At 31.6% G+C, this 27,717-nt stretch overlaps 1 protein-coding gene across 3 annotated transcripts in view; it reads left to right on the top strand.

The window, feature by feature from the left end:
* Window positions 1–26,737, top strand: part of LOC111687941 — a 43,061-nt gene extending 16,324 nt beyond the window's left edge. Inside the window, exons 1-10 of one of the 3 annotated variants that reach the window (XM_046950990.1) lie at window positions 5,177–5,417; window positions 5,833–6,006; window positions 15,735–15,880; window positions 22,804–23,220; window positions 23,282–23,513; window positions 25,063–25,280; window positions 25,352–25,485; window positions 25,579–25,733; window positions 25,794–26,035; window positions 26,095–26,737. In XM_046950990.1, the coding sequence (XP_046806946.1) occupies window positions 15,776–15,880; window positions 22,804–23,220; window positions 23,282–23,513; window positions 25,063–25,280; window positions 25,352–25,485; window positions 25,579–25,733; window positions 25,794–26,035; window positions 26,095–26,499 (1,908 nt within the window). In that variant the 5' untranslated portion in view covers window positions 5,177–5,417; window positions 5,833–6,006; window positions 15,735–15,775 and the 3' untranslated portion in view covers window positions 26,500–26,737. Of the gene's footprint in view, window positions 1–5,176; window positions 5,418–5,832; window positions 6,007–15,734; window positions 15,881–22,803; window positions 23,221–23,281; window positions 23,514–25,062; window positions 25,281–25,351; window positions 25,486–25,548; window positions 25,734–25,793; window positions 26,036–26,094 lie in introns of those variants that run through there. The other 2 variants (XM_046950988.1, XM_046950989.1) reach the window with 2 other exon arrangements.
* Window positions 26,738–27,717: the final 980 nt, after the last annotated feature.

Genomic DNA, 27,717 nt, shown 5'->3' with positions numbered 1-27,717 from the left:
GAAGTGATGATTTTAACACAGGCTTGTCATAGGAGGCATGTCCTTTTTATTTAATTTCAAATTCACTACTTCTGAAGTAGTAACTTTTATGCTGTTTTTTGGAAGTTATTCAGAAATGAAATTGTTTTATTATAGAATACAAATAATTTTACTTAAATTAATAAAACAGAAGCCCAAAAATAAAATTTTTATCTCACAAAAATGTAAGAACAAAACAATATATTCAAAATAGGAATAATATAACTATTTTCGCTTCTTCGGAAGTCATTAAAATTCACTTCCACAGAATGTTAAAAAAATCTGTAATTGCTACTTTAGAATTGGAGATAGATGTTATTTTTTTAGAAGTACTTAGATTTATTTTTGCTGGGTTTGAAAGCAACAACTTTGCCTTTGCCAAATAGGATTCCAATAGACGTGTTAGTGAGAACAATATTTCTGTAAAATTTAAAAACCTCTAGCTCTTTCCGTTCGGACTCTACCGTGCTATGAAGAGACAGACAGACATACAGACGGACGGACGGGCGTACGGACAGACATTGCTAGATCGTCTAAGAATTTAATAGGGACCCAGAAAATATGTATATACCTTTGCGGATCTATGATCAATATTTCGATGTGTTACAAACATAATAACAAAATCAATATCAATCTTTTTTGATGATGGGTATAAAAATGTCACTCACATATTGATGAACAGATCATATGAACATGCAAGTATTAGCGAGAGGATATTAATATTATTAATATCAATATCCAAATTCTTTCTCCACAGAAAATGTTTTTTTCATCTCGGAAAATGAGAGACTTTAGGAAAAAATGTATCCACAAACCCTATCTACGGAAGACGTAAAACGGAGAAAAGAAGGGGAGGCTTTTTAATCATCGTATTAAAAGTTAGAATTACTTTCAGAATCTGTAATGACTATATGTCCAACTCAGGCCGAGATATCAGCCATAAAAACTACAATTTTGATTATTATATTCCCAAGTTATTTCACCAGACAAGAGCTTGTAGGCTATAGAAAGACGGAAGTGTAGAAAGTCTATCTCTATACACGGAAGGCTTTAAACGAGGAGAAGCAGTGAAGAAATTTTCATTACAGACTTAAAAGTCGGGGTTACCTTCAGAATCAGTAATGAATGTAGTCAAGTTCAGGCCAAGATATCTTTCTGATAGTTGTATACCCAAAGATTGAATGCAATCACAGATTAAATGGACATGGATCATATTGCAACCGCAAGCCTCTTCTACAGAGAAAGTTTGGTTTCATCCTTTCGGAAAATGCGGGACTGTAGTAAGATTGGCCTTCACAAAGCCTATTCGTATACATGAAAGATTCCAACGAGAGGGGCATTTTTATTCTAGAATTTTGAGCGAGAATTACTTTCAAAATTAATTCTACATCATGTTTACATGATGAACGACCATCATCTTATGTATTGCTGTCCTGGGCTAAAGAGGTGCTACCAGTACCTTTAGTCCTCGGGCTTTCCTTGAAAAGATTTGAAATAGGGTCGAACCAGAGAACCACATAAACGGCTGGCCAATTGGTTCTTACGGTATCCTCGTAGTAGTTGTAGTTTAAACCTAAACTAGAGTGAGTTGCAGTTAAAAGAGAGATGCTCGGTGAAGTCTATTTTTCGGGATAAGAAGAGTGACAGTAGGTCTAAGCGTGGATAAGTGTGCCTGATGTTGTTCTCTATGAGTGTGACTTATTTGATGGATTCGTACATCGGTCTACCGACTCAATAGAGGACATCCCATTTGCTTGGTTGTAAACGGAAGTGATGTTTTTGCGTCTCGATCAGAGAGCAAAGTGCACGTTTAAGTAAATTGTAAGATGCACAATGGAGCGGTGGTGACTCGTCAGAGAATTTAACACAGTGGTAGAAAAAGATCACCGTGAAATAGGACAACAAGGGAGGTGTTCTCATTAGAGGGTATTGTAAATAAAACTAGGACTGATCTAGAAGAGATAATGATAAAACACTGATTCTGTCTAGCATTAGGGAATATCCGCTTCTCACATGAGGGACATAGGAAGGATACTTCAGAGTTATAAATCTCTCTCTCTCTCTCAACTTTCATCTTTTGACTTATAATCTCTTACACAGACAAAAAATGATATATACACACCTTGTACCAAATTGAGTTTTTATAGTTTTTCAATAACAATACTCGTTGTCGAAACAGAAATTTTATACACAACCGTTGTGTTATTCATAAACTTTTATCAAAGCTTTATAAATCAAATTTTCATATAAAATTTGTTCAATAAACCTTTGATAAATGTCTTTGAATAAGACAGTAATGTTTACAAACGTCCTAAGCTAACTATTGACCAACAATCCGTTGTCAACACGTTGGTATCAATTTGGTACCATGCGTGTATATTTCTTTTTCCCCTTATGTTAATCACATCACAAAGATTCCAAAGAGCTCATGAGTGCCTCTTTCGCAGCGTGATAAACTAACTGAACATGTTTATTAATTGCACGGAAACTTGATTTAAGTATCGATCACTCATTTATAAAAAATTTTATTTTAGTTTTTTATCACAATTTTTGGGATTGAAAATGATCTCTCAATGAGTACAGTTTGAATTGAGTTAAAAAATTTCAAATTAATGGATCCAAGTAGATGATGTTTCAAGAAAAGAAAAAAAATTCTTAAATTGTGAAGAAGTTTTAGTTGTCTTTTTGAATTTTTAAATTTGGATGGCATGCTTTTAGGCGTCGGTATACTAAAAATACATTGAAAAGTAAGACGTTTTACTATAATTTAAATAAATAAGGCAATTTTTAACCGATTTTAAAAAATAAAAATGTTTTCAATTCATTATTAATATTTTATTCAGATATAACTCCTAATAGAAAAAAACTTTCTTGAAATAATGCTTTTAACATTGGATTGTCGTTCAATTGATCTTCTTTTACTTATTTTTCATAGTCATTAGAAGTTGTGTCTGCAATTCAATTTTCTGTTTTCTATACATTTTGATTTGATATTGATTTTTTTCAATTTCTTTTAAATAACTGCTTAAGTACAGCAAAACCGGCACTTTTATCTACATTAGCTGTCATGAAAACGTGTTATTTTTGCTATCAATTTTCTTGCACTTTTTCCTAACGTTTTCTTAATTTTCTTAAACCCTGCTAAAACAGCTCTGCTACAGCAATTATACAGTGGCAGAAATACATTCAATATGTATGTATGTATGTACGTATCGCAATGATAACAGCATCACTTGCAGAAACACAAGTACACATGAATATTTATACGTAAATTGAAAGTTTAATAAATGTTAAATGTTTCTAAAAATACACTGATAAATAAAATATAAACGAGAATTATAAATTAAAAATCTCTTTTTTAGATTTTAAGTGCAATACCAACACAATAACTAAATTTAAAAATTATTTAACAAATAATTAAATTAAATAATTTTAACATTATGAATAATACCCCAGAGATCTTTTTTAATAATTTAGTTAAATTTTTGCACTTTTCATCTATTTTGTTTTTAAAACTTAACTTACAGCAACTAAATCATTTATTAGGCAACTTGCTCTGCTTTTCTCTTTGTGCAATTCACATTTTCTGCGTGTATCTTCTACTACTACAACTACTACTATTTTAATATGGTATAGTAAATGAAACACCTTTTTCTATATTCCTTTTGTAATTTCATTACACCCATAAATAATTCATTTTGTTTGTTATAGGCCCTAGGATAAATATATCAAAGACAATCTGTTAATTTATTTCCATTGGTATGCTGATTGAATGATCCTTAATAAATGTATTCGAAATTAATGTCAAATATACTGGAAAAAAAAAACTAATTAGCAATGCAATTCTTATACCCAACTTTAAAAGGGAGAACATTTACTACTTTTGCGAAGTTCACTTAGAAATAAATTAAAATTTAATGTTAAAATTATAATAACTTTTGCACACTATAGTGGAGGTATTATTATTTTGCTTTAATGTTTGTAACACTCCAAGGTATTGGTTCTACACCCAGTTTAAATTATGCCAATCGGCTTAAAATCACTTTCAGCAGCACAATCGAAAATTTGATGAAATTTAGCCTATTAAATGGAAAACTTATGACATCGATCAAGGCCTTAATGGGGCTTCAACGTTATGATTAGTATTAAATTGTTCGGAAATAAAACAAAAAATTTCTTAAATGTTTCATAAGGTAAGGCATTTAACAATTACTTATAACAAATGCATTAGTGTAGGGTGTTATATGGGCTACCATTACACTCTAAATTGGTTTATATTTGTTTTGACTAACTAAGTAACTAACTAACCAACTAACTAACTAACTACTTTTAACTCTACTTTTTTGCCTTTCCTATCAAGTTCCTTTGTAAGAGCAAAAAAACAAAAACGGTTTTGATAACTAATAAAAGTCATACACTTTTATTAGTTATCAAAACCGTTTTGGATAAACTCTCAGCACAAAATCTATGCAGGCATGGAAAATTTAGTACTATTGTGATACTTACAGCACTTTTTTGAACGAAAAATTCCTAAATGTTCATATTCGCTTAAAATTCGATAGTCTACTCCAGTCTATAATATAGTCTATTGTTGAGTCTATAGTCTAGCCCAGTTTACAGTATAGTCTATAGTCTAGTCTATAGTCTAGTCTATAGTCTAGTCTATAGTCTAGTCTACAGTCTAGTCTATAGTCTAGTCTATAGTCTAGTCTATAGTCTAGTCTATAGTCTAGTCTATAGTCTAGTCTATAGTCTAGTCTATAGTCTAGTCTATAGTCTAGTCTATAGTCTAGTCTATAGTCTAGTCTATAGTCTAGTTTATAGTAAATTTTCCATTCCTGTCTCCATGATTTGAAACCAAGTAAAAATATTAATCCATTTTGTTACGCTCTCAGAGTATTTCCTTTCAAAAATTAAAACTTTACTCCTCAAATTGAGTACTAAATGTAGTTTGTACTAAAAACTACTAACAATTACATTTAGCGTAAAACAAAAACATACTTCTAACTAACTCAGGTGAAATACTAAATTTATTTTAGCACCCAATGAGTATGATCAAAAAGATATTTGAAACCATGAAAAACTCTCTCAGTGACTGAAGAAGAAAATCTTTATAAATATAGATAATTCTGCGCTTCGTTTCACACTTAAACGGTACGTGCCAAGAAACGTTTTGAATTTACTTAAAGAAGCAAAGAAGCGCTTTTAAGCCAACTTATAACAAAGTGTTAACAAGGAGAAAAACTTTAAAAACGACTTAAAACAACGGTTTTTTTAACTAAAATATTGCTGCACTACAAATTACATAATCTTGTTTAAGAAAACAAACAAATAAACAAACGAACCAACTAAAAAACAACAACAATTATAAATAGTGGTTAAAAAACCGCTAACAAGTGGTCAATTCTAACAAAATTTGTTGTTTTCATTTTCGTTTTTTTTTTTTGGAAATTTTCACATGAGTGATTTTTCCAAAAAATATGCTGCTGCTGTCTGTCCATCCTATATACAATTTAAAATAAATTTAAAATACATTTTAAACTAGAATTTATAGAAATTTCATAAAAAAACAAAAAAATATTTGTTTAACCAATTTAAATAAAACCAAAGTGTTAAATTAAATTATAGTTTTTTCTTTTTTTTAATTTAATAAAAATGTTTTTATGAATCCCTAATTAACTCTATAATTTTGTTTTTTTTGTGGGTGTTTTTTATTTTTATGCCTTATTTTATCAATTTTTTTTGCATATATTTTGTCATTTATACGGTTATTAATTTTTATGATTTTGCTAAAATTAACAATAATATTTAAAGGTCATTAAAAAACAAAATAATTAAAATATTAAATGGAATTAAAAATTTAAATGTTGCAACAAGTGTATAGAGTGCAAAGTGGTTGAAATAAAATATTTGAAAAACAAACTGTATTTAAAGAAATTATGTTGCAAAAGTTTTCTTAAACAAAAAAAAATTACAAAATATTTTAAGGTAAGTGTTGTTTTAATGAAAATTTATATTAGAGAAAAAATCGTTTAATTTTCAATTTACTAACATACAAACATACGTAAACTATTACAGAATAATCGAAAGGTACTATTTTGAGGACGGAAAGTAACCAAAAAGTCTTCTGTTATTGGACAAAAAAGTAACAAGAAGTTTTTTCTTACGACTCAAGAGTGTGTAATTTCATGTGCTTTAGCATAATGTTATAGAAAATTGAAAAAGTACCATTTAAAAAAAGTACCAAAATCAAGTTTCATCATAAAGGACTTTCAAATATATTTGTTTAAGTACCTTGGGGTTACTTTATTTGAATAAAAAACCTTTCGAATTTGTATGTTTAAGACATTGTGTTTCTAAAACTTTTTCTTTCGAATCGAAATACGGAGTAATCCCCCTGATATTTTTCGAGAAATGTACAATACATATTTAAACAATATCCACTATCAAACCACATGCAGTAAATGGAATCCTCTCCTATAAAACATAAGTTTGATATGATAATTATTAGATTTGTAAGCAACTTACTTCAGTGTAACGAATATCATAGCTATACTCAAATGGTGCCTTGTATGAGGGTAGGGTCAATTAGACCTGGTTTACACTGGGAAAATTTTGTTGAGAAACTTTTGATTTTGTGTGTGAGAGAAAGAGATGGTTGATATTTTTTACTCTTTCTCTCGCACACAGAAATCAAAAGTTTCCCAAAAAAAGTTTCCTAGTGTGAACCAGGTCTTACGAAACGATTCTCATAAAATTCGATAGTGAGATTTATGCTCATAAGAAACTTACTTGTATCGAATTTTAAAGCTAGTAGTGAGCATTGAAGTCAATTTCTAAAGGGGACCTGATATAAGGGGTATTGTCAATTGCAGAACGATCCTCGTAAAATTCGGTAGATAGATGTTTGCTCGTAAGAAACTTACTTATAAAATCGTATTTTTAAGAGAAATAATGGTCGTTAAAGTCATTTTTTGGATGGGATCATATTGAAAGGGTAAGGGGGTCAATTATGGACTAATCATCATAAAATTTATTAGAGGGAATTTGACTCATATTCATCGAATTTCAACACTATATTCTCATTTGTTAAACAGTTATGGCTGTTAAAGCTGTTTTTCGGGGTGCTACCTTTATCGAGGCTTAACGTAAACATGGACCGCTATTAACCATTTGCAATACTTAAAGGTAATATTTGTGTAAAATTTCAACGCTCTAGCTCATTCCATTCGGACTCTTCGTACTTTCAACAGACGGACGCACAGACGGATAGACATAGCTAGATCGTCTTACCCCCTTATTTATAAACTTTTATCAAAGGTTTATAAATCAAAATTTCATACAAAATTCGTACTATAAATCTTTGATAAATATTTATGAATAAGGCCTTTAGAATTTGATAAGGACTCAGAATATAAATACTTTTGTGGGTCTAAGATCAATATCCCATCCTCATCTTTTTTGATGGTGGGCCTCCACTAAAGTATATTAAGTACAGAAAAGTAAAAAAAAAATTATCATTTAGGGAACTAAAAGTGGACAAAAAGTCCAATTTAGGTAGGCAAGATGCCCCGACCTTTACAAAATAAGCACTTAAGAAACAGCTACAGATAGAGACCTTAAAATCTTTATGGAAGATTTTGACATCGATGTGAATATTCGGGGACAAAATGGGTGGGGCATATTGCTCATAAAGAAAATATTAATTCAGTAAATCTTTTATCATTTTTTCGGAGACATTGAGTTTATTTATGAATATTTAGGATGAAATTAATGAATTAATTGACTGAAAATATCATCTACGATGATATCTTGCTAGAAATCTCAAATTTAATACGGCAACATTAAAACAATTTGAGTTAATCTATTGGGGGCGTGGCATTCTCTATATCAATTGAAAAATTCGTATATCTAAGAAACCATAAAAGACTTAAAATTAAAATTTTTGGGTAATAATTTGGCGGATTATCAAAAAGTATCGAATATCTGAAAAACTATTAAATCACGAAACTTCCAAACCGTAAAGTGCATTTGAATTTTTATTAGTTTAAGGGCAGCAATGCACACTGGGTTTAACTAATTAAAAAGAAACTGTCTTTAGCGGATGGTTCCACTTAAAATGCACCATTTCATTTCTCTAGGTCCAAACGTTTAGTAATTTATATTCTCATTTAAACACAAAATTGAAACATAATTTACATGGATTCGTAATATGAATTCCAAGAGTAAATTAATAGTACCACAATGCATTATAAGAAATCCCGTTAGTATTACATTGAAATTCCCCCTTTAAAAACGGGGGCGTATAAGTAATATTTTGACTAGTGTTTAGAAGAGCACCATTACTGCTTAGTACATGTGCAAATCTATGGACTATTACTTAGACCTAGTTTTAGACTTGTCTATAGACTACACTTGAGACTAGTCTATGGAATAGTCTATGAAATAGTCCATTCACTAGTCCATGAAATGGTCCAATGGTCTAGTCTATGAATTAGTCCATGAAATAAGCTATGTCAATTTACTAGTCTATGCACTAGTCTATGAACTAATCTATGAACTAGTATATAAACTAATCTATGAATCTGTACATATGGATTAATAGCACTAACCTAGTACTAGCGTATTAAACAGCCTATGTGCGCTATATGGAATACTTTATAGACAAGTCTATGGACTTGTCTATAAACTAGTGTTTGGACTAATTTATGGACTAGTTTGTTTAAAAATTTATAAACGAGTCTATGTACTAGTCTATTAGACAGTCAATGAACATGTCTATGAACCAGAACATATAGATTCATAGCACTAATCTAGAACTAGCGTTCTAAATAGCCTATGTGCTAGTCTCTGGAATACTCTGTAGACAAATCTGTGGACTAGTCTATTAACTAGTCTATGGACTTGTCTATAAACTAGTGTTTGAACTAGTTAATGGAATAATCTATAGACTGGTCTGTGGACTAGCCTATGAACTAATCTATGGAGTCTATGGACTACTTTCTTAACTAGTCTTTGGACTAGTCTATTGACTAATGTATATTACATAAAGGGATGAAAAAAGTAACTAATAGATTAGTAGGTTTTCGTCTAAAAAATATACTTTTTGATTTGTTTTAAGATCAATGAACTGGTAAAAATAAGACTTAACAGTCAAAATAGTTTTGTGCAAAAAAATTCCATTGTCTAAAATTTCCCTTTCATTCTTAAGCAATATTTCAAATGTTGAAAGCAATTACTCACACACACATACACAGACTCCCTGCAGATATTTCAAACACTCCTGAACTTATCAACTTTGACACATTCTGACATCGTACTCATGTTCTAATTTTACAATATAACAGTTTATATATACATTACAAGAATGAAACAACAAAAATCAATAATATTTTTACATCGTAGTAAATGTAGCTAAATTGAAAAAAATATATGTAAAAAAAACGCAATAAAAACTACAACATACATTGAATATATTATTGTCAATACGCACCTGTAACCTTCAGCCTGACCACAAACAAGCAGTCAGCTAGATATGTATAGGAAAAGCAAGCAGCAGCAACAAGTGATGATGACGATGATGACACTGAAAAAGACAAATGGAAAAACTTTAAAGATTTAATATTCTGATTAAAAAGCTTAAAGCAAAAAAAAAACAACAGCTACTTGTAGCTAAAAGCCATTGTTTGAGAAATCATATGTTACATTTATGACACATAAGTGGCAATCAAATCAGAAACTGTACAACAGCAGTTAAAAGATAAAGATAACAAACAGACACACACACACTCATACACACATAGTTAATATTCATACATTTATATTGTACATATATATAAAATAAAACAACAACAATGGCAAAAAGCAAAAGTCTATACTAAACATGACCATTAACCAGACATATACATACTATTAATGATTTGGGGAATCAGAGGTCGGGGGTATAACTTACATAAAACCAGGGACATTAATGTAAAACATGTACAATTTTACCACTTAAGTATGAGCTGACCATTGATGGAATGAACTGAATGGGAGGCAGTTAGTAGCCAGGGCATTAAGTTATTGTTGTGTATAGTATGTACATAGTATGTAGAAAAAACGGAAACGGAAATTTGTAAAAACATATAATACAAAATCATATAAAGTTTAATGCGTAAGCAAAAAAAAAAAACGAAAATCAAACTAACACAAACATACATTTCAGTATTAAACATGTATGAAATGGAAAATTGTTTAAATAAATTTCAAATAAATCATTAATGCTTGAAAGCCAAGGTCAAATGTTTATAAAATTTAGAAAAAAAAAAACTCACACACACACACACACATTTTTTTCATTTTGATTTATGCTGGTACTAAATTAAGTACTAAAAATGTACATAAAGTGTAACTTAATTATTTTAAACTGTAAAATTTCATCTTATATGTTTTTATTTTAAGGTTAAATCATATTTTCTTGTTAAATATTTTTCTATAAATTATTTTTCTTTCTTATGTTAAATAAAATGCTTCAGTGCCTTGCTACCACCGTTGGTTTTATGTCTTCTATGTGCAGATTCTTGTAAATGTGAAGCCGTTGCTTGGTGTTTTATTGTTGTTGTTGTGTGGTTTAATTATTGTTATAATTATTTTTGTCTACAACAATTATGTAACACACATTTTGCTTAAAATTTAAACTTCAACACACTTCTACATAAATGTTGAACCTTAAAAAAATATCTAGAAAAAAAATCATGCCACGAGTTAGAAAATAGAAAAAAGTACTTTTTAGAGTGTAAAAGTACCTTTTAAGGTTTCTCGACAAAAAAGTTTCCTAGGCGAACTTTATGTTCAAACAAATTTCAAGACAATTTTTCAAAGAGATACAAATTTTACATTTCGCTTTAAAAATATTTAACGAGTGAGAGGGAGAAGAGTACTCAAAGAGTTTTACTAGAACAACTGCTTCATGGCGTATTAACAATAGTACTATTTCAACGATAGAGCGATAAAGATACGACTTAACACCACCCTTTTGTGACTTTCAAGGATTAAGTAGATGACAATGTACATAACTTCACTGGATCATGTACCTTGCCCATGTACTCGAACTATCTAATATCTGCTGAAACTTTATTACAGTAAACAACCATACAGATGGACTAACATCTGTTGCACTTAGTTCTTTCTCATAGAGAACACACTGTGCTAAGTTTAGTCCGAGTAGACTCCACCCTAAACATACTCTGGCAAGGAAGGAAACTTTTTGAATAAGGTCATCCATTAAGATTTTACCGACTAACAGAGAACACAATGTGATAAGTCTGGTCTAAGTAGACAACTCCCTAAACATACCCTGATACATGTAGACATCTGAATAAGATACCCTACATCTATTACCATTCAACCAAAAACACTTCACAATTAAGCGATACATTCACAGAGGAAACATGGGACACATTCATTATAGGCAAACGGGTGGAAGCTTATTACCAACGCTTAGACCCAAAGTTACATATCTGAATGGAGCAATAAAATTCACTATTCACCACTAAGTGAACTCAAAAACGACCTTTTAAATAATCGAATCAAGGCCCTATTGGTCGCTGATTCCTATGATAACATATCGGATAGGCCTCATATCAAATAATTTAAGGATTTGGCGAAGATTTAAATGACAGCACCAGTTTATTGATCCAGTAGACAAGAGCTACAGTATGCTCATATTTTTAGCCCAGGATTGTAATACATCAAGATGGGAAAAACTGTATCAAAGTAACAAGTTCCGGGAAGAACACAGAGTACATATAAGTTAGACATTCCGTTTGTAATTTCATATACATATACCGAGTGCCAGGGATGGAAAAAGAGATTTTGTTTCAGTATCAAAAAATATTTCAGAGGGTACTTTTTTGGATCTCAAAGTACTTAGGTTATTGTTATTTCCGAAATAACATCACTTTCAAAATACTTGGATCTAACTTCGACGAATGCCAGGTAGTGGCAAAGAAAGTGCTCCAGAGTTTCACTGTCCTCTCCACATGCTCTACATACGTCTGAATCCGAACGTCCAATTTTGCATAAATTGCTAAGTTTGTCCACTCAGAATACGTACTATCATACTAACTTCAGACCTGCCCATTTTGAGGAAATTTTTCGTCTTGCTCTCATCAGGGTCCCCCATATGATATTCGTGGTTCAACCCACTGTTTCATTATTCCAAAAGGTCTTATGGGATTCTCTCACCCATATTTTTAGTTCAGCTTTTGTCGAATTCGCTCTTTCGTTACCAACTACTCCCGAGTGGGCTGGTACCCATTTGATGTTATAAAGTTATAAGTCTAGAAAAGGGACAAAAATTGCGATTTCTCTAAACTCAGGACATAATATCTCAGATTTCAGATGTGTAGCTTTTTCCTACAACTTTTATTTGATGCATTTTCGAGAATAAGTGCCAAAAAAAAAATAAACAGTATTTTAAATTTTAAAGGAACTATTATCCCCATATTCTAATTCTCTTGTTATTTCAAAACGATTTATTGAAAGTTCCCATACAAAAAAATTATTTTAACAGACAGATTTACTACCTGTTAAACGATAATCGGATATTGAGATTGTAGCCCTGAAAGTATCAAATAAGACTCGGGTGTATCATGGTACTTTTGCACATCAAATAGTATCAATAAAAGTACCATAGTACCAATTTTGCTATATTTGTTGAAATAGCTGCTGAAGTAGTTTCTGAAAGAAAACAAATAAGTTCTTTCAGAAACTACTTCAGCAGCTATTTCAACAAATTCCAACACACGTCTTCTCTCTCGTTCGTGTTTGAAACTCCAGTAAATGGATTTATTGTTAACTAGCATACCCTGGGTGCTTCGCTACCATAAAATACCTCTAATAGATCATCATTAAATAAAAAATTTTATGTTTTTGTGTTCAATATTATATACAATTCAAAAAATATAATTTAATGAATGAAAAAGTACCAAAAGTCCCTTTCATTAGATAGTCATTCACTAAGGTATTTTAAATTTTATTTTCAATATCTATGTTCAATATCGTAAAAATATCAAAAAGTACCATCGGAAAAACGAAAAAGTACAAAAAATCTCTCTCAATAAATTCTCATTTAATAAGGACCGTGTGTATGTTTAATAATCATGTGTTTTGAGTTCATATCAAAGAACATACATAGAGTATCATTTGAAGGAAGAAAAAGTACCAAAAGTAGACTAAAGTTTACCTTAGTGGAAAGTACTAATAAAAAGAGTACAATGTTTTTTTCCCCTTTTCGCTTAGAAATATACTTTTTCGAGAATTAAGTTTAAAAAATGTTCCGTATTTAAATCTATATATCACAGATAGAACTCAAACGATTCAAATCTGCATTCATTTGTTCCAGAAAAAATGTGCTTTCAAAAAGGTACCAAACAATCTACTCGAATAATATACCAAGCACTTATTTTGTGTGAGTAAAAAAATACTTTTTGAAATTTTATAAAAATTAGCTCATGAGTTTGAATAAAATTAAATTTTCCGTTTTTTTCCTTTTTGGTACTTTTTACCCCAGTGAAATAGCAAAAATTTTATTATAATAAATATTACAGAGTTAGTTCGTAATTTAATAGGAATAATTCAATAAACCGAAAAAGTTTTCTTAATATGCTAAAAAAAATACCATAAATACAGTTTTCTACCTTTTACACCCAAAAAGGACTGAATTTTAAAAAAGGACGAAACAGGTGTCTTATAATTTTGGGAGATGTATCCAAAATATTTATACAAAATTGATTATGTTAATTATTTCAAAAGTTATAAAGGGCCAAAAAAGGTAAAGGTATCGGTATAACAATAAAATTTTGACCATAAATATCTATAGTTGTATTACTAACTAAAACCTGCATCGGTCAATAAATGACTAGAGCTCTCATATAACGAAAATAGGTTTTAGATTAGGTTAAGTTATTCAGGTTGTTGACACACTTGGGTCGAAATGATGGTCCCGTTATGATACCTTAAAGCGGATTACAGCTCAACCTACGTTTCCATGCAGCACGAACAAAGGACACGATTCTATTCACCTACATCGTGCAACGTCTGACTACCCAAAGTAGCAGTCATGAGGCCGGGACAGTGACAAAGTATAACTTCAACAAAAGTCGTTGTATGAAAGATTTAGTCTTTTAGCATGCACACCTATTGTGCAATGCCCTATCAGTAAGTCTACAAGAACTCATAGATTAACTCTAAAAAACCCAAACAAACTGTGATACCTTTTGCCATCATACGGTGGGCAGGTCTGACTGGAAGTTGAGCAAGTAGTCAGAAATGGTCATCTTATTTAAGCAATCCCAAAAGCAGGAAAGTGGAACATAACGATTTTAGGCGAACACCTGTCTTCGCTAGAGCATCCGCATTACGATTCCCTGGAACATTAGCATATCTCCGTACCCAGATAGGTGTTTTATCTTTTAAGATTGAACCTTGAACCATAATGTTAGACTAGTGTTTAAGTAGAGTCAAGTAAGCTCAAATGAGGTCCAATTATTACGAAAATCGGTAGTATTATTCAAACTTAATTAAAACCATAATTATAAACTTAAAAGCTTTATTAAGGGGTATGGTTGTATGGGGGTTAAGCCGATTGGGTCAAAAGAGGAGTATGTGCCAAATTAATCGAATTAGAAAGTGTTTTTGAGCCGTTTAGTATTCTTAAAGGTGGCTGTATAGCCAATATGTTTGGGTGTTACAAACATCAGTATAAACGCATAATACTCTCCCCACTATAGTGGAGTAGGGTATACAAATTAAAATAAAGTAGGATGCCCTTTTATTTTGTTAATTGGTAATAAAGAGAAAGTCCCTTAAAAGCCCTTTTGAACTTTTGGGGCCTTATATATAGTTTATATTATAAACCATTTATAAGTCGATTAATATCCTTTAAGACACAAGGTTTACAATAACTAACCACCTCTGATCTAACTCATTTAAAATTGATATTAGTTATAGTAATTAAAAGAAATAAAATATACTTAAATTTTGGTTAAAGTTCTTTAACTTTTATTAAACAAATTGTTAAAGTTTTCTGACCTTGGTTTTTGGTATTGTTCGTGTTTTTTGTTGTTTATTATTCATATCAAATATAATTTTCACATGAGGACTTAATGACTTTAAACGTGTAAAATAGTGGTTAAAATATGTGTGCAATTAAGTCTTTAAAAACACAAATGAATGTTTACGAATACATATGAATGTTTACATATACAAAGATATCGAGACAACACATGTCTACACCACTACTCGTAAAAAATAGTTAGATTTTAACGGTTTATTTGTCATGGTAGTGAACTCATTTTCGTATACAAGTTAAGCCACAAACACATACATACATTTGTAAGTTTAAATGTAGGTGTTACCACAATTTTGATTATGTTTCTTTTTTTTCTTGTATTTCAGTAATATTTGTAAACATTTATTAAGTCATTTTTAAGCAAGTCTACCAATTTAGTTTTATTTAAAATTTGTTGTAATTTTTTTCTAGATTTCTATTTGTATTTATTTAAAACCGTTAACTAGTTTGTTATTAACCTTTAAAATATGTGTGTTAATTATTAATATCCTGATTGGCTGTTGCTGTTGATGTTTACGCTTTTAAAAGTTATTAATTTTAATTAATTATCTTGTTTTTACTATATAAACTAATAAAAAAATATTTTTCTTTTTTCTTTAAGGTTTTGTTTTTACTGTTGCACGCTATATTCAAGTATTTAAAATGTTAATGAAAATATTTTTGAAAATTTGCGGTTGTCTGCGCAGCGGATTTGTAAATGACAGAAAGTTAAAGAATTGTTTAAATATTTTGCTGTTAATGTCACAGGTGAGAATTTGTGTAAATAATAAATGTAAATGTTGTTATAAACATATGTATGTATATAAGAACCGTTAAAGACTGGTGGGGTAAAAAAGGATTAAAAGTGGTCAATAGAGTAGTGAATTGACTATTACATAAAATATCAATCTGTATATAGTATACATTCATAGAATAGTCTACTTCAAGTATACAGAGAAGTAGGTAGACTAGTCAATAGACTAGACTATAGAGCAGCCAATAGACTAGTTTATAGAGTAGTCAATGGACTAGTCTATCGAGTAGTTAATAGGCTAGTCTATAGAGTATTCAATAGACTATTCTATAGAGTAGTCAACAGATTATTCTATCGAGTAGTTAATAGGCTAGTCTATAGAGTATTCAATAGACTATTCTATAGAGTAGTCAACAGACTAGTCTATAGAGAAGTCAATAGAATTATCTATAGAGTAGCCATAGACTAGTCTATAGAGTAGTCTATAGACTAGTCTATAGAGTAGTCCATAGACTAGTCTATAGAGTAGTCCATAGACTAGTCTATAGAGTAGTCCATAGACTAGTCTATAGAGTAGTCCATAGACTAGTCTATAGAGTAGTCCATAGACTAGTCTATAGAGTAGTCCATAGACTAGTCTATAGAGTAGTCCATAGACTAGTCTATAGAGTAGTCCATAGACTAGTCTATAGAGTAGTCCATAGACTAGTCTATAGAGTAGTCCATAGAGTAGTCCATAGACTAGTCTATAGAGTAGCCCATAGACTAGTCTATAGAGTAGTCTACAGAGTAGTCCATAGACTAGTCTATAGAGTAGTCCATAGACTAGTCTATAGAGTAGTCCATAGACTAGTCTATAAAGTAAGTAGTCCATAGACTAGTCTATAGAGTAGTCCATAGACTAGTCTATAGAGTAGTCCATAGAGTAGTTCATAGACTAGTCTATAAAGTAGTCCATAGACTAGTCTATAGAGTAGTCCATAGACTAGTCTATAGAGTAGTCCGTAGACTAGTCTATAGGGTAGTTCTTAGACTAGTCTATAGAGTAGTTAAAAGATTAGACAATAGATTAATCTATAAACTAGCCTATAGAGAAGTCAATAGACTAGTAAATAGACTAGTTTATAGAGTAGTAAATAGACTAGTCTATAGAGTACTTCATAGACTAGTCTATATAGTAGTCCATAGACTAGTGTATATAGTAGTACATAGACAAGTCTATATAGTAGTACATAGACAAGTCTATATAGTAGTCCATAGACTAGTCTATCGAGTAGTCAAAAGAGTAGTCAATAGACTAGTCTATAAAGAAGTCAACAGACTAGTCAATAGAGAAGTCAATAGACTATTCCAGTCAATAGTAGTCAATAGTAGTCAATAGACTAGTCTATAGAGTAGTAAATAGACTGGTCTATAGAGCAGTCAATAGACCAGTCTATAGTGTAGTCTATAGACTAGTATATGGAGTAGTCTATAGACTAGTATATAAAGTAGTCAATGGACCAGTATATAGAGTAGCCAATAGACTAGTCTATAGAGTAGTCAATAGACTATAGACTAGTCAATAGTCTATAGACTAGTCTATTGATTATTCTGTAGACTAGTATACTTGCCTATTGACTACTGTATAGACTAATCTATTAACTACGCTATAGACTAGTCTATTGACTACTCTATAGATAAGTCTATAGAGCAGTCAATATACTAATCTATAGAGTAGTCAGTAGACTAGTATACACTTTAATCGATAGACTATTCTTAGGAGAAGTCAATAGAATAGTTAACAGACTATATAGAAGATTAGTCAATTAAGTCATTAATAGTTTGCTCTATACATCAGCCCATAGAATATTGCCTTGATATTACTACACTCTTTGACCTCTCCAATGAGCTTGTCCAAAGACAAGAAAAGAAAATAGAATAAAGAAAAGAGAATAGAACATAGACAAGTCAATGGCATATTATATAAACTAAGCCATTGACTTGTCTATAGACTAGTCAGTAGACTTGTTTATAAGATAGTAAATAGATTTATACACACACTAGTCAGTAGTCTAATCCATTAACTAGTCTGTAAACAAGTCCAATGACCAATCTATGAAGTCTACTATACTCTAGTCAATGATACAGTCGATTCAATTGACTTGTTCGTACACTAGTTATTAGTCCTGAGACTTCAGACAACACAACCAAATTATGTTTTTATTCTATAAAATTATTTCTCTTTTGTGTTATAAAATTTTCATATCTTCCTAACCACAGGGTCTGCTATTGGTCTAACTTCCAAAATTATCTTTGTAAAATGTTTTTCATTTTAAAATAAATAAAAGCAATATCATTTGAATTACTCAAACATATATACTTAAACTTGTCTGCTTAAGAAAAACACAAAAACCCAGACTTGCGAAATTCAAAATTTTGTTTTATTTTTTTTCTTCTCTTTACATCGAAATGCTTATACTAAACATTTACAGACATCATATAAATTGATCTTAAAATGTTCAAAAAAAATATGTTTTTTTCAAGCATCATCATTTTCATATTGTTTCAAATACAAAAATTCACCGAAAAAAACTACAGTTTTCCGGTGAATGCGTACAATATTTTTTAATTTTTTTTTACTTAAAGAAAAAAAAAACTATAAAGAGCAGGCATTGAAAAAACACTCTAGATACAAATAAAAAACTAAGAATAGTTAACGAAAAAGATAAATGTATAAAATGGCAAAATAATGATTAGAAAAATGCAATTATTATACATATTTAGTAAAGCCCCCCTATAGGCGAATCAATAAGAACATCTGAATAGAACTAATGTATACAAAAAAATGATTATAAGACTCATCATCGTCAGTATTCTCAAGCACTTCATCACAATCATCATATTTATCATTCTCATTAAAGCAACATAAAGACCAGTAGTCAAGAGCAATATTTTTTCCTATTGCTGACGTTTTCATTCAGATCCATTCAAACAATATTGCGTATTTCCGTTATTTGTAGAAAAATATGAATGGAAGCTAAAGAAGAAGTGCAGCAGCAGCAACTGCAACTGCAGCTGAAGGAACGTGTTGATATTTGTAAAGAAAAAAAGAAAAACCATAGAATCATTTAAGATTGGCTAATATTGGTTACGGTTCATGTGCCCTAACCTGACCACTACACTTACCACTTACTTGTTTGTATACCAGCAAGTGTTGTACATATGTTTCGATTTTTGTTACGTTTTTTTATTCTCGACATTCCCATTAAGCATTTATAATGCAAAAGAAGATTTTTTTCTATATGAATATTATGTTAGTTTGCATATTTTGCACGTAATTCTGAGTTAATGATTATATTAATATTCTTTATTTCTCAAGTTTTCCTTTTAAGTTTATAGGCATAGAAAATTAACTGTTAAATAATTAGATTATTATATTTTCTGTTAAATCATCGTGATTAATTTTTGCAAAACGTTCAGGGGTTCTAATTTAGAGCAAAGCATGCAAAAACAAAAGACTTAAGACGCAAACTTGTCTTCGAGAGATGTTGAGAGTAATACAAAAGTTTTAAGTGTTAAGTTGGATTAATATTGATGTATTATTTAAGAATAAAACTAAACTACTACAACAAGAACCAAAAATAATATATAGGCCGCTATCGGTCCTATTATATACCCTTTTTCATGGAAAAACATGAATAGGAAAACCTTTTATGGTGTTCTCTGAAACTTAGATTGTAAACTTATTTAGAACCAAAGTTTCTTGAACGTTGTTCCTTAGAATTGTACAAGCTGCTCTTCTGATATCTTGAAGAACATAACTCCAAAGGTATTTCGACAAAAGCTAATGGCATTGAAAGTGCTTCAGTTTGCATTACATTCCCATGAATCTATTCGTGAAATTTTGTAAAGTCGTGCTATAATCCTCTGTGTTTCCTCTTATATACTCTTTCTTTCTCATGAGGTCAAAATCGTCATACATAGAGTGGTGTAGCCTTCAGACATCTGGTGATGTGATTGGAAGTTACAGCCGAGTGATAACATCATAACATCACTGCAAAGGTTCGACCTAATTTCGACGAAAGCCAATGACATTGAAAGTGCTCCAGCATTTCACTATTCTCTCAGCTTGCTTTACATTTCCATGAATACGTTCGTCCAATTTTATGAAGTTGTGTCCATAATCCTTTGACAGCTCTGTCGGACAGCTTCCCTCGTCCTACGTAGTACTGTATAGTATTAGAAACAGCAACCTTCAGACATCTGGTTATGGGATAGGAATGACATTATAATTGTTCCAGAGTTTTACAATTCACTTAGCTTGCTTTACGTATGAATCCATTCGCCGTATTTCATTAAAGTAATCTCAGACTTTCTTTTTTTGAAAAGGCTTCTCGTTTTTCTCTCCTGAGGGCTATTCTATAGAACTTGTACAAACCCCAATTCGCATAGTTGTGCTCGTAATCCTTTGTGCCCTTTTTATAATACATACCATCATACTAATCTGAGACTCGTTCTCCACTCATGAGAGTTACTCCATAGTATTTTTCTAATTCTACCCACGGTATTATTCCAAGGGTCGGTAAGGAATTCTTACATCTAGGTTAACTAGTTCAAGTTTCCTTCCCTATTATATTATTCTTTTTCTAACACTCTTAAGTTAGTTTTTATCGCTTATACGCGCTGCGCGCATAATGTCAAATAGAGTGGAAGAGATTGTGTTTTGCTCGAACAACTCCACAGTCAGATGTAGTACTGTACTATCTAGTCCTTTAGACATGTGAAGAACGGTTTCTCTTAACGTCTTCAGCAGGGCATTCACAGAGAAGATGGAACTTGTTTCCTATTCTTTGCGTTTGCCATTGAGGAAGTACTCATAGAAGGGAAGTTTTATTCTTTCAAAATTATCGTTAATGAAATTAAATTGTCGTCGAAATTTCACTATTTTTCTGCGGGGAAGAGCAAGTTTCTAGGTATTGTCAAGAAGTGACATTCAGAAGATCAAAATTATCATCTGAATGTCAAGATCTCAAGGGACATGTTACTCGATGAACCGTCCTCACCTTGGCATTATTACAATCCTTGGGTATATAGTTGCTATCAATTTCTCTGGTCAGCCGGGATTTCAAACTGAGGAATCAAGGAATTGGAGTTATTGCAATCCTCAGATATAGGGTTGCTATCAATATCATAGGCCAGCAGGCATCTCAAAATAAAAGAGTCAATTATGGCAACCACTTATCAGCAGGATTTGTCCTTCTCTGTTAACTGCTAAGGGCCTTTCAATATATACATGGTGGCTGAACATCGGGGAAAGAGAATGTTTGTATTATATTTAGAGTAAGAATCTAGTGTAGGTGTTTACACAACTACACTGTGTTGTTAATGAAAGATCCAATCTTGGTGTTACTGCAAGTTTCTCGGAACTATAAACTGGTGATGATAAAATGTATCCTCGGCCTTTCCTTAGAATCTTTTGACATGGGGTTAAACGATAGATCCTCATAATCTAGTACCATGGGAACCGGTAGCCGATAGGGCAGAGTTTTGATCTTTGTTTATCGCAGTTATTGGAGTGCGGAGTGTTTAAACCCAAAATCGCGATGAATGTAGGGATATACGAACCTTACCCATCTGTATACCTAGAGTAAGTATGTCGGATGTTGTTCTCTATTAGTGTGACATATGAATAATGATGATGTATAAAAGGTATCTTATATAAATGAGTCCTCGTCCTCTCTATATTTTCACCGACTAAATAGAGTCTGCGTGGCTGTAAACGGAAGTAAAGTTTTTGCCTCTAGAAAGTTTAGCAACGCAGCAGCAATGGTCAGACATGTACAACAATAAAGTGATTTGAGGTTTTTAGGTGCCTGGAGAAAGGATGAGGTCTTAGAAAATACTTCCTGACCGTGTCAGTGGAAAATCCACTGAAAGTTTCAAATATGTCTGGTCATATATTGGTAGATTTAATTTTTTGCATTAGTCACTTTTGAAAAACATTTCAAATAAATTGAAGAAATCATTCTGACAATCAAGGCTATAGGAAAGTTGTAGTCGAAAAGTATGTTGATTATTTCCGTGAATAATTTTAAACAACACTACAATCTACAATAAAAAGTATGAACATTATAAGTTCAATATTATCTAACAAGAACCGTACATATGCAGATTTTTAAATTTATGACAAAATACTTTATAACCCTAATGTAACCCCAACTTTCCTTTAATATTGTGGTTAACTATGTAAACATATATTTTACATTATTTTCTAAAGCACGCACATAATTTACATATTTGCAAAATTCTCATTTCCAAAAACAGTTCTTTCAAATGAACAACAATAAATCTATTACTTACAAAAGTAAAAAAAAACAACATAATTTTAAAATTTCAACATCAACAGCATAAGCTACAACATTTTCATAATTAAGACATCATCAAATCAAATAAATGCGTATGTGAAAATGAACATTTCAGACTGACAGTTACAAATCATACTGAACACAGTTATTTTAAGAAGAACTTTAACAATTAAATACAAAGCATTTTCATCATGCCCAGCATGCGTATGCATAAACATTTAACTAATGAGCCATTGTTAGACGTTCGTTCGTTCGTTCGCTCGCCCAGTAAAACTTAAATCATCATTATTATCATACTCACACTGATGACGATGATGATAATGATGACGTGACGTCTAGTAAAACTGATAATGTGATATATAAAATGTACGTTAAACGGATTGCATTACTCATGCGGAAATATTGCGCATAAAACGCGTTAAAAATTCATTGTAGAAATACAATGAAAAAGACCCCTAATAAACAAAGCGATCACAGTGTGGAGGGAAATACATATGTATAGTTTTACCAACAAATTGCAACATTCACACATACATAAACAAACTTACGAACAAACACTAATGACATTTATGTTTTCTGTTTACTTTTAGCTTCTACTGTTAATAGCTGTAACACCTCAAATTACCAAAGTTTCGGCTGCTGCCGCTGCTGGTGCAACAACAATAGATTTAACTACAGTTTATACGCCAATTAGTAAATCTACTGCTGCTGTGGGAGCACGCAGTGTTAAAACTAAACTTTTAAAACAACCACCACCAGCACCGCCCACACCTTTGGCCACACATTCAAAACCACCATTAGAACATCAAGCTTTAAAGTCCAATGATGATCTTAATTTAATAGTGGCACCCTCTAAATCATATATAACCCAGCCGACAACATTACCACCACCTAAGTTATTGAAAAGATCGGGTCAAACGGCTGAATTAAAACAAAAGAAACCTTTAAAGGATATACGCAATCGTACTCAAGAAATTGAAAGATCCTCTAAGTTACAAATGGAAGTGGTAAGTATTTTCCTTATTATATTTATAATAGCAATAACATATTTATTTGTTTTTTTCCTAGCCTGATCATATACCCGACTCTTCGGGTCATATACCTTATCGCATAAGTCGACCTCATCTACCGCCACCTCCTTCAGCTTCTGATTATGATACTACAGGTTCTAATCCACCCTCTTCGACTGGCAGTGCCGCTTACCATGCGGGTCCACCTTATGAAGCGGAAAAATATCATAGTGAATATTGGGATCGTGATTATAGCAAACAATTTGGACTTAATAACACAAGAGTACAACGTAAGTGAATTTTCTGTGATCACCTGTATTGTTCATCTGTCATTGCATAACGAGTTAATCGTGAAAGTAATTAATAGCTGTGATCATTTAGATTTTTTTTATCAGAATTCTACTCTATTAGGAACAACAATTTTATTGTTTGTACAATTATTTACTCAGAGACGGAACTTATAGAGAACTTTGATATTCTGAATATAAATCCCCCGGGGCATATTTTCTTAATGTAAGAATCACTTCTTGGTATATTGCAATCCCGGCATAAAGATGTGCTACCTGTACCTCTTGTCTACCGGGACAGAAACAGAATTTGTCGAGAACTTTGTTATTCTAAATATCATCCCCCGGGCCATATTTCCTTGATATAAGACCCACATCTTGGTATATTGCAATTTCGGAGTAAAGAGGTGCTACCTATACCTCTTGTATACCGGCACTATAAACTAGTGTTTACACTTTTCTCTTTGGTTTATCCTTAGATGATTTGAAAAGTGGTCTTACCAAAGCACCACATAATCTGGTACAATTGTGGTCAGTTCCTTTGGAATCTTTAGGTTCAAACCTAAATCGGGGGGTTACTTAGTTAAAAGATTTATACACGGTGAAATTTAATTTGCATTATAAATTTCTGTTATCGTTCCTAGAGAGCTAGACTGTGGATTAATAAAAATTTGAAATTCAGCTGATAACGCAAATATTGGATATATCAGGTGGAGTTTCTTGATGTTTATTTTGAAGGTGCTGAATTAAAGTTTGGCATAAATGGAGTGTGGTACAAGATAGTTTTTATTTTATCAGCGATTTTTCCATTTCCACCGAAATAAAGTCATCTTATTTAAAATGATCCGTTTTTCGGACCCTTGGGTGCTGTTGCCGAATCAACAGAGTCATCTTAGTAGTGTGGTTGGGTTTTTTCTTTGTCGGGTTTAGTTTGAGCTTGCCAATGACTCCTGTCATTCCCCAAGGGGCTACAATGGAAAGAGATAAGATAGCTGAAGTACTTGGGCAAAGTGCACTTAGAATGGACTGGACATCCATATGAGTAAATTGCAAATTGCGTGTAAGATACACAATATGAGTTTTTACTTTTTACTCACCCTGTGGATGAAAAAGTCAACCGTGAAATAGGCCGTCAAGGCAGGTGTTCACGTAAAGCACCTCGACTTTATTCTGAATATCATGGACCGCGATATTAGCACAAGGATTTCATGGCTATATAGATGACTCAATTTAATATAAAAAAGCTAAAAATGAAGTTATACGGTAATTTGAAAGCCAATAGCTTGGACTTTCCGAAAGCATGTTTCATGATCATTCCTATTATTCATCAAATATCTTCGAACAGCAGCCCAATCAGTGCATGTTTTCAATCCAGAAACGTAAAATCGATTGGAGATCTTTAAAAAACCTGTGAACACTTAGATTTTTTGTGAAAAATTGATTTTTAAATGAAAATCGGTTGTAGATCATTAAAAGATAATTAAATCGAGAAAATAGTAAAAAACTATAATCTCTGATATTTTTAAACAAAAACCCTATTTTTATATTTCAGATATCGAGGCAGAGTGTCAGGATGATTATATGAAAATACGGATTGGCTTCAATGGATCATTTAGCGGTTTGGTTTACTCTGCCGGTTATGCTTACGATCCAGATTGTATGTACATTAATGGTTCAGGCAGAGATTACTATGAATTCTATATACAACTTAACAGATGTGGAACATTGGGTAAAAATGCTTTACACGATGATAATCGTAAAAATCCTACGGTAGGTTACAAACATAAAGACAACTTAGATTTGACGCGAAATTTTTTAATTTATAACATTTTATATTTTAGAATTTCATGTGGAACACCGTGACCGTTCAGTACAATCCATTAATCGAGGAGGAATATGATGAGCATTTTAAGGTGACCTGTGAATATGGTTATGATTTCTGGAAGACAGTGACATTTCCCTTTCTAGATGTAGAGTGAGTATATGAAAACTTTTTAGTGTTTTTTTAAGATGATGAGAAACAAAAAAAATTTATTAGAAATTTAAATGAATTTGATTCACAACGTAGGGTGGCCACCGGTAATCCAGTTGTCTTCACCCTAAGTCCGCCAGAATGTTATATGGAAATACAAAATGGTTATGGTATAGGAGGACCACGGGTAACGGGACCAGTAAGGGTGGGAGATCCCTTGACTTTGATTATTTATATGAGAAGTAAATATGGTGAGTAAAAGTGAAAGAAATTTCTAAAGATTCTCGATTTATTACTGCATGCTTTTTTAGATGGTTTTGATATTGTGGTAAATGATTGCTTTGCCCACAATGGCGCCAATAAACGTATACAACTGATTGATCAATATGGCTGCCCGGTAGATGATAAATTGATATCACGTTTTCGAGGTTCCTGGTCAGATTCGGGAGTATTTGAGACCCAGGTTTATGCTTATATGAAAACGTTTCGATTTACCGGTTCTCCAGCTTTATATATAGAATGTGATGTGCGCATGTGTCATGGCAGATGTCCGGTAATTACAATTAACATTAATACAGACAACATTTTGAAAACTTTTCATTCTTTAATCAGAGTCAACCCTGTCATTGGCGTAATTTGAAAACCGTTACCAAACGTGATCTTAGCAACATAACATCAGATACAACAGCCACTGCTGCAGTGGCAGATGTTGTTATGGAGACCACAGATAAACCGGACACTCCTCTATCGGAAAATGTTAATCTCTTTCAGTCATTGCGTGTTTTACAAGAAGGTGAAGCAGATGATGATGGTTCCTATACCTACGCTCGACGCTTTGAGGCAAATCCTAATCAAACTTGTTTGAAAACAAGTACTTTCTCTGCTATGACCGCCACTTTTTCAGTTATGCTTTGCATATTATCTGCTTCTCTAATGGTGGCCTGTTCACGTTTGAAACAGCGTAAAAAGGATTCTTTATATGATACATATGTTACGCATAAAGGACAAATTGATTGAGTATTATTTAATTTAGATTTTATTTCTTTGATTTATTTCTTTGTAAATACTATTTTTAACAATAATTTTTATAATTTTATGATAAGTTCTATTTTAGTATGATTTATTTTTGTTAAGTTTTAGATATAAATTTGCGATGATACGATATACTTTTTTTATATACATACATATAATTTAAACACATTACATACGAGTATTATTAATCATGATAGAATAAAGATTTTTTATACAATAGATATTAATTTTGATTTTGAATTGAAATAATATTTTAATCGAGGAATTAGGAAAAATTATAGATCGTGATTATGATGATCGCTCTATTACAATTTATACTTATACAGAAAGCATAAAACCGTCTTTAGATTCTTAAATAATGATCCGATTTGAGTTTCACGAAATTATTGATTTCTTTAACATTAGTTTATAAATATTACACAGGCCAACAAAAATGGATAGATAGATAGATAGATAGATAGATAGATAGATAGATAGATAGATAGATAGATAGATAGATAGATAGATAGATAGATAGATAGATAGATAGATAGATAGATAGATAGATAGATAGATAGATAGATAGATAGATAGATAGATAGATAGATAGATAGATAGATAGATAGATAGATAGATAGATAGATAGATAGATAGATAGATAGATAGATAGATAGATAGATAGATAGATAGATAGATAGATAGATATTTATGCAATTCCATAGATTTGTCAAATAAGGGAAGTAATAGTGTATAGACTGAGCAACCGAAAAGTGTTTTGACTGATCAATAGACAATACCAAAGTCTGTATGCTATACTCTGCCAAATACTGAAATTATCTTGTGTGACCTATAGCTTGAGCACAAGGTTTACATGGACATACAGACAGACGAAGGGATAGACGGACATAGCTAAATCTACTAAGAAAGATTCTAAGCCGATTGGTACTCTCTAAGGTGAGTGTAGGATCAATATTTTTGGGTGTTACAAACACCAGCACAAACTCTTAATACCCTCCTCACTATAGTGGTGCAGCGTAAAAAAATTGTGGAAATTTATAAGTTTGTACCGTAAAAATGCCTCGAATATATACAAAAACGGAAGTTGTTCATAGTTTAGGACTTGAGACCAGTTGCAAATTCAGCTCAATCTTTTACAAAACAGTATACAAAGATATATTGGTGTGTTATGGGAATTTTGTATTGAATTTATGTATATTTATTTAT

The sequence above is a fragment of the Lucilia cuprina genome, chromosome 5 (genome assembly GCF_022045245.1).
Source record: "Lucilia cuprina isolate Lc7/37 chromosome 5, ASM2204524v1, whole genome shotgun sequence".
NCBI lineage: Eukaryota > Metazoa > Arthropoda > Insecta > Diptera > Calliphoridae > Lucilia > Lucilia cuprina.
Note: the sequence above shows the minus strand (reverse complement) of the source record. Positions and strands in the feature narration are given on the sequence as shown.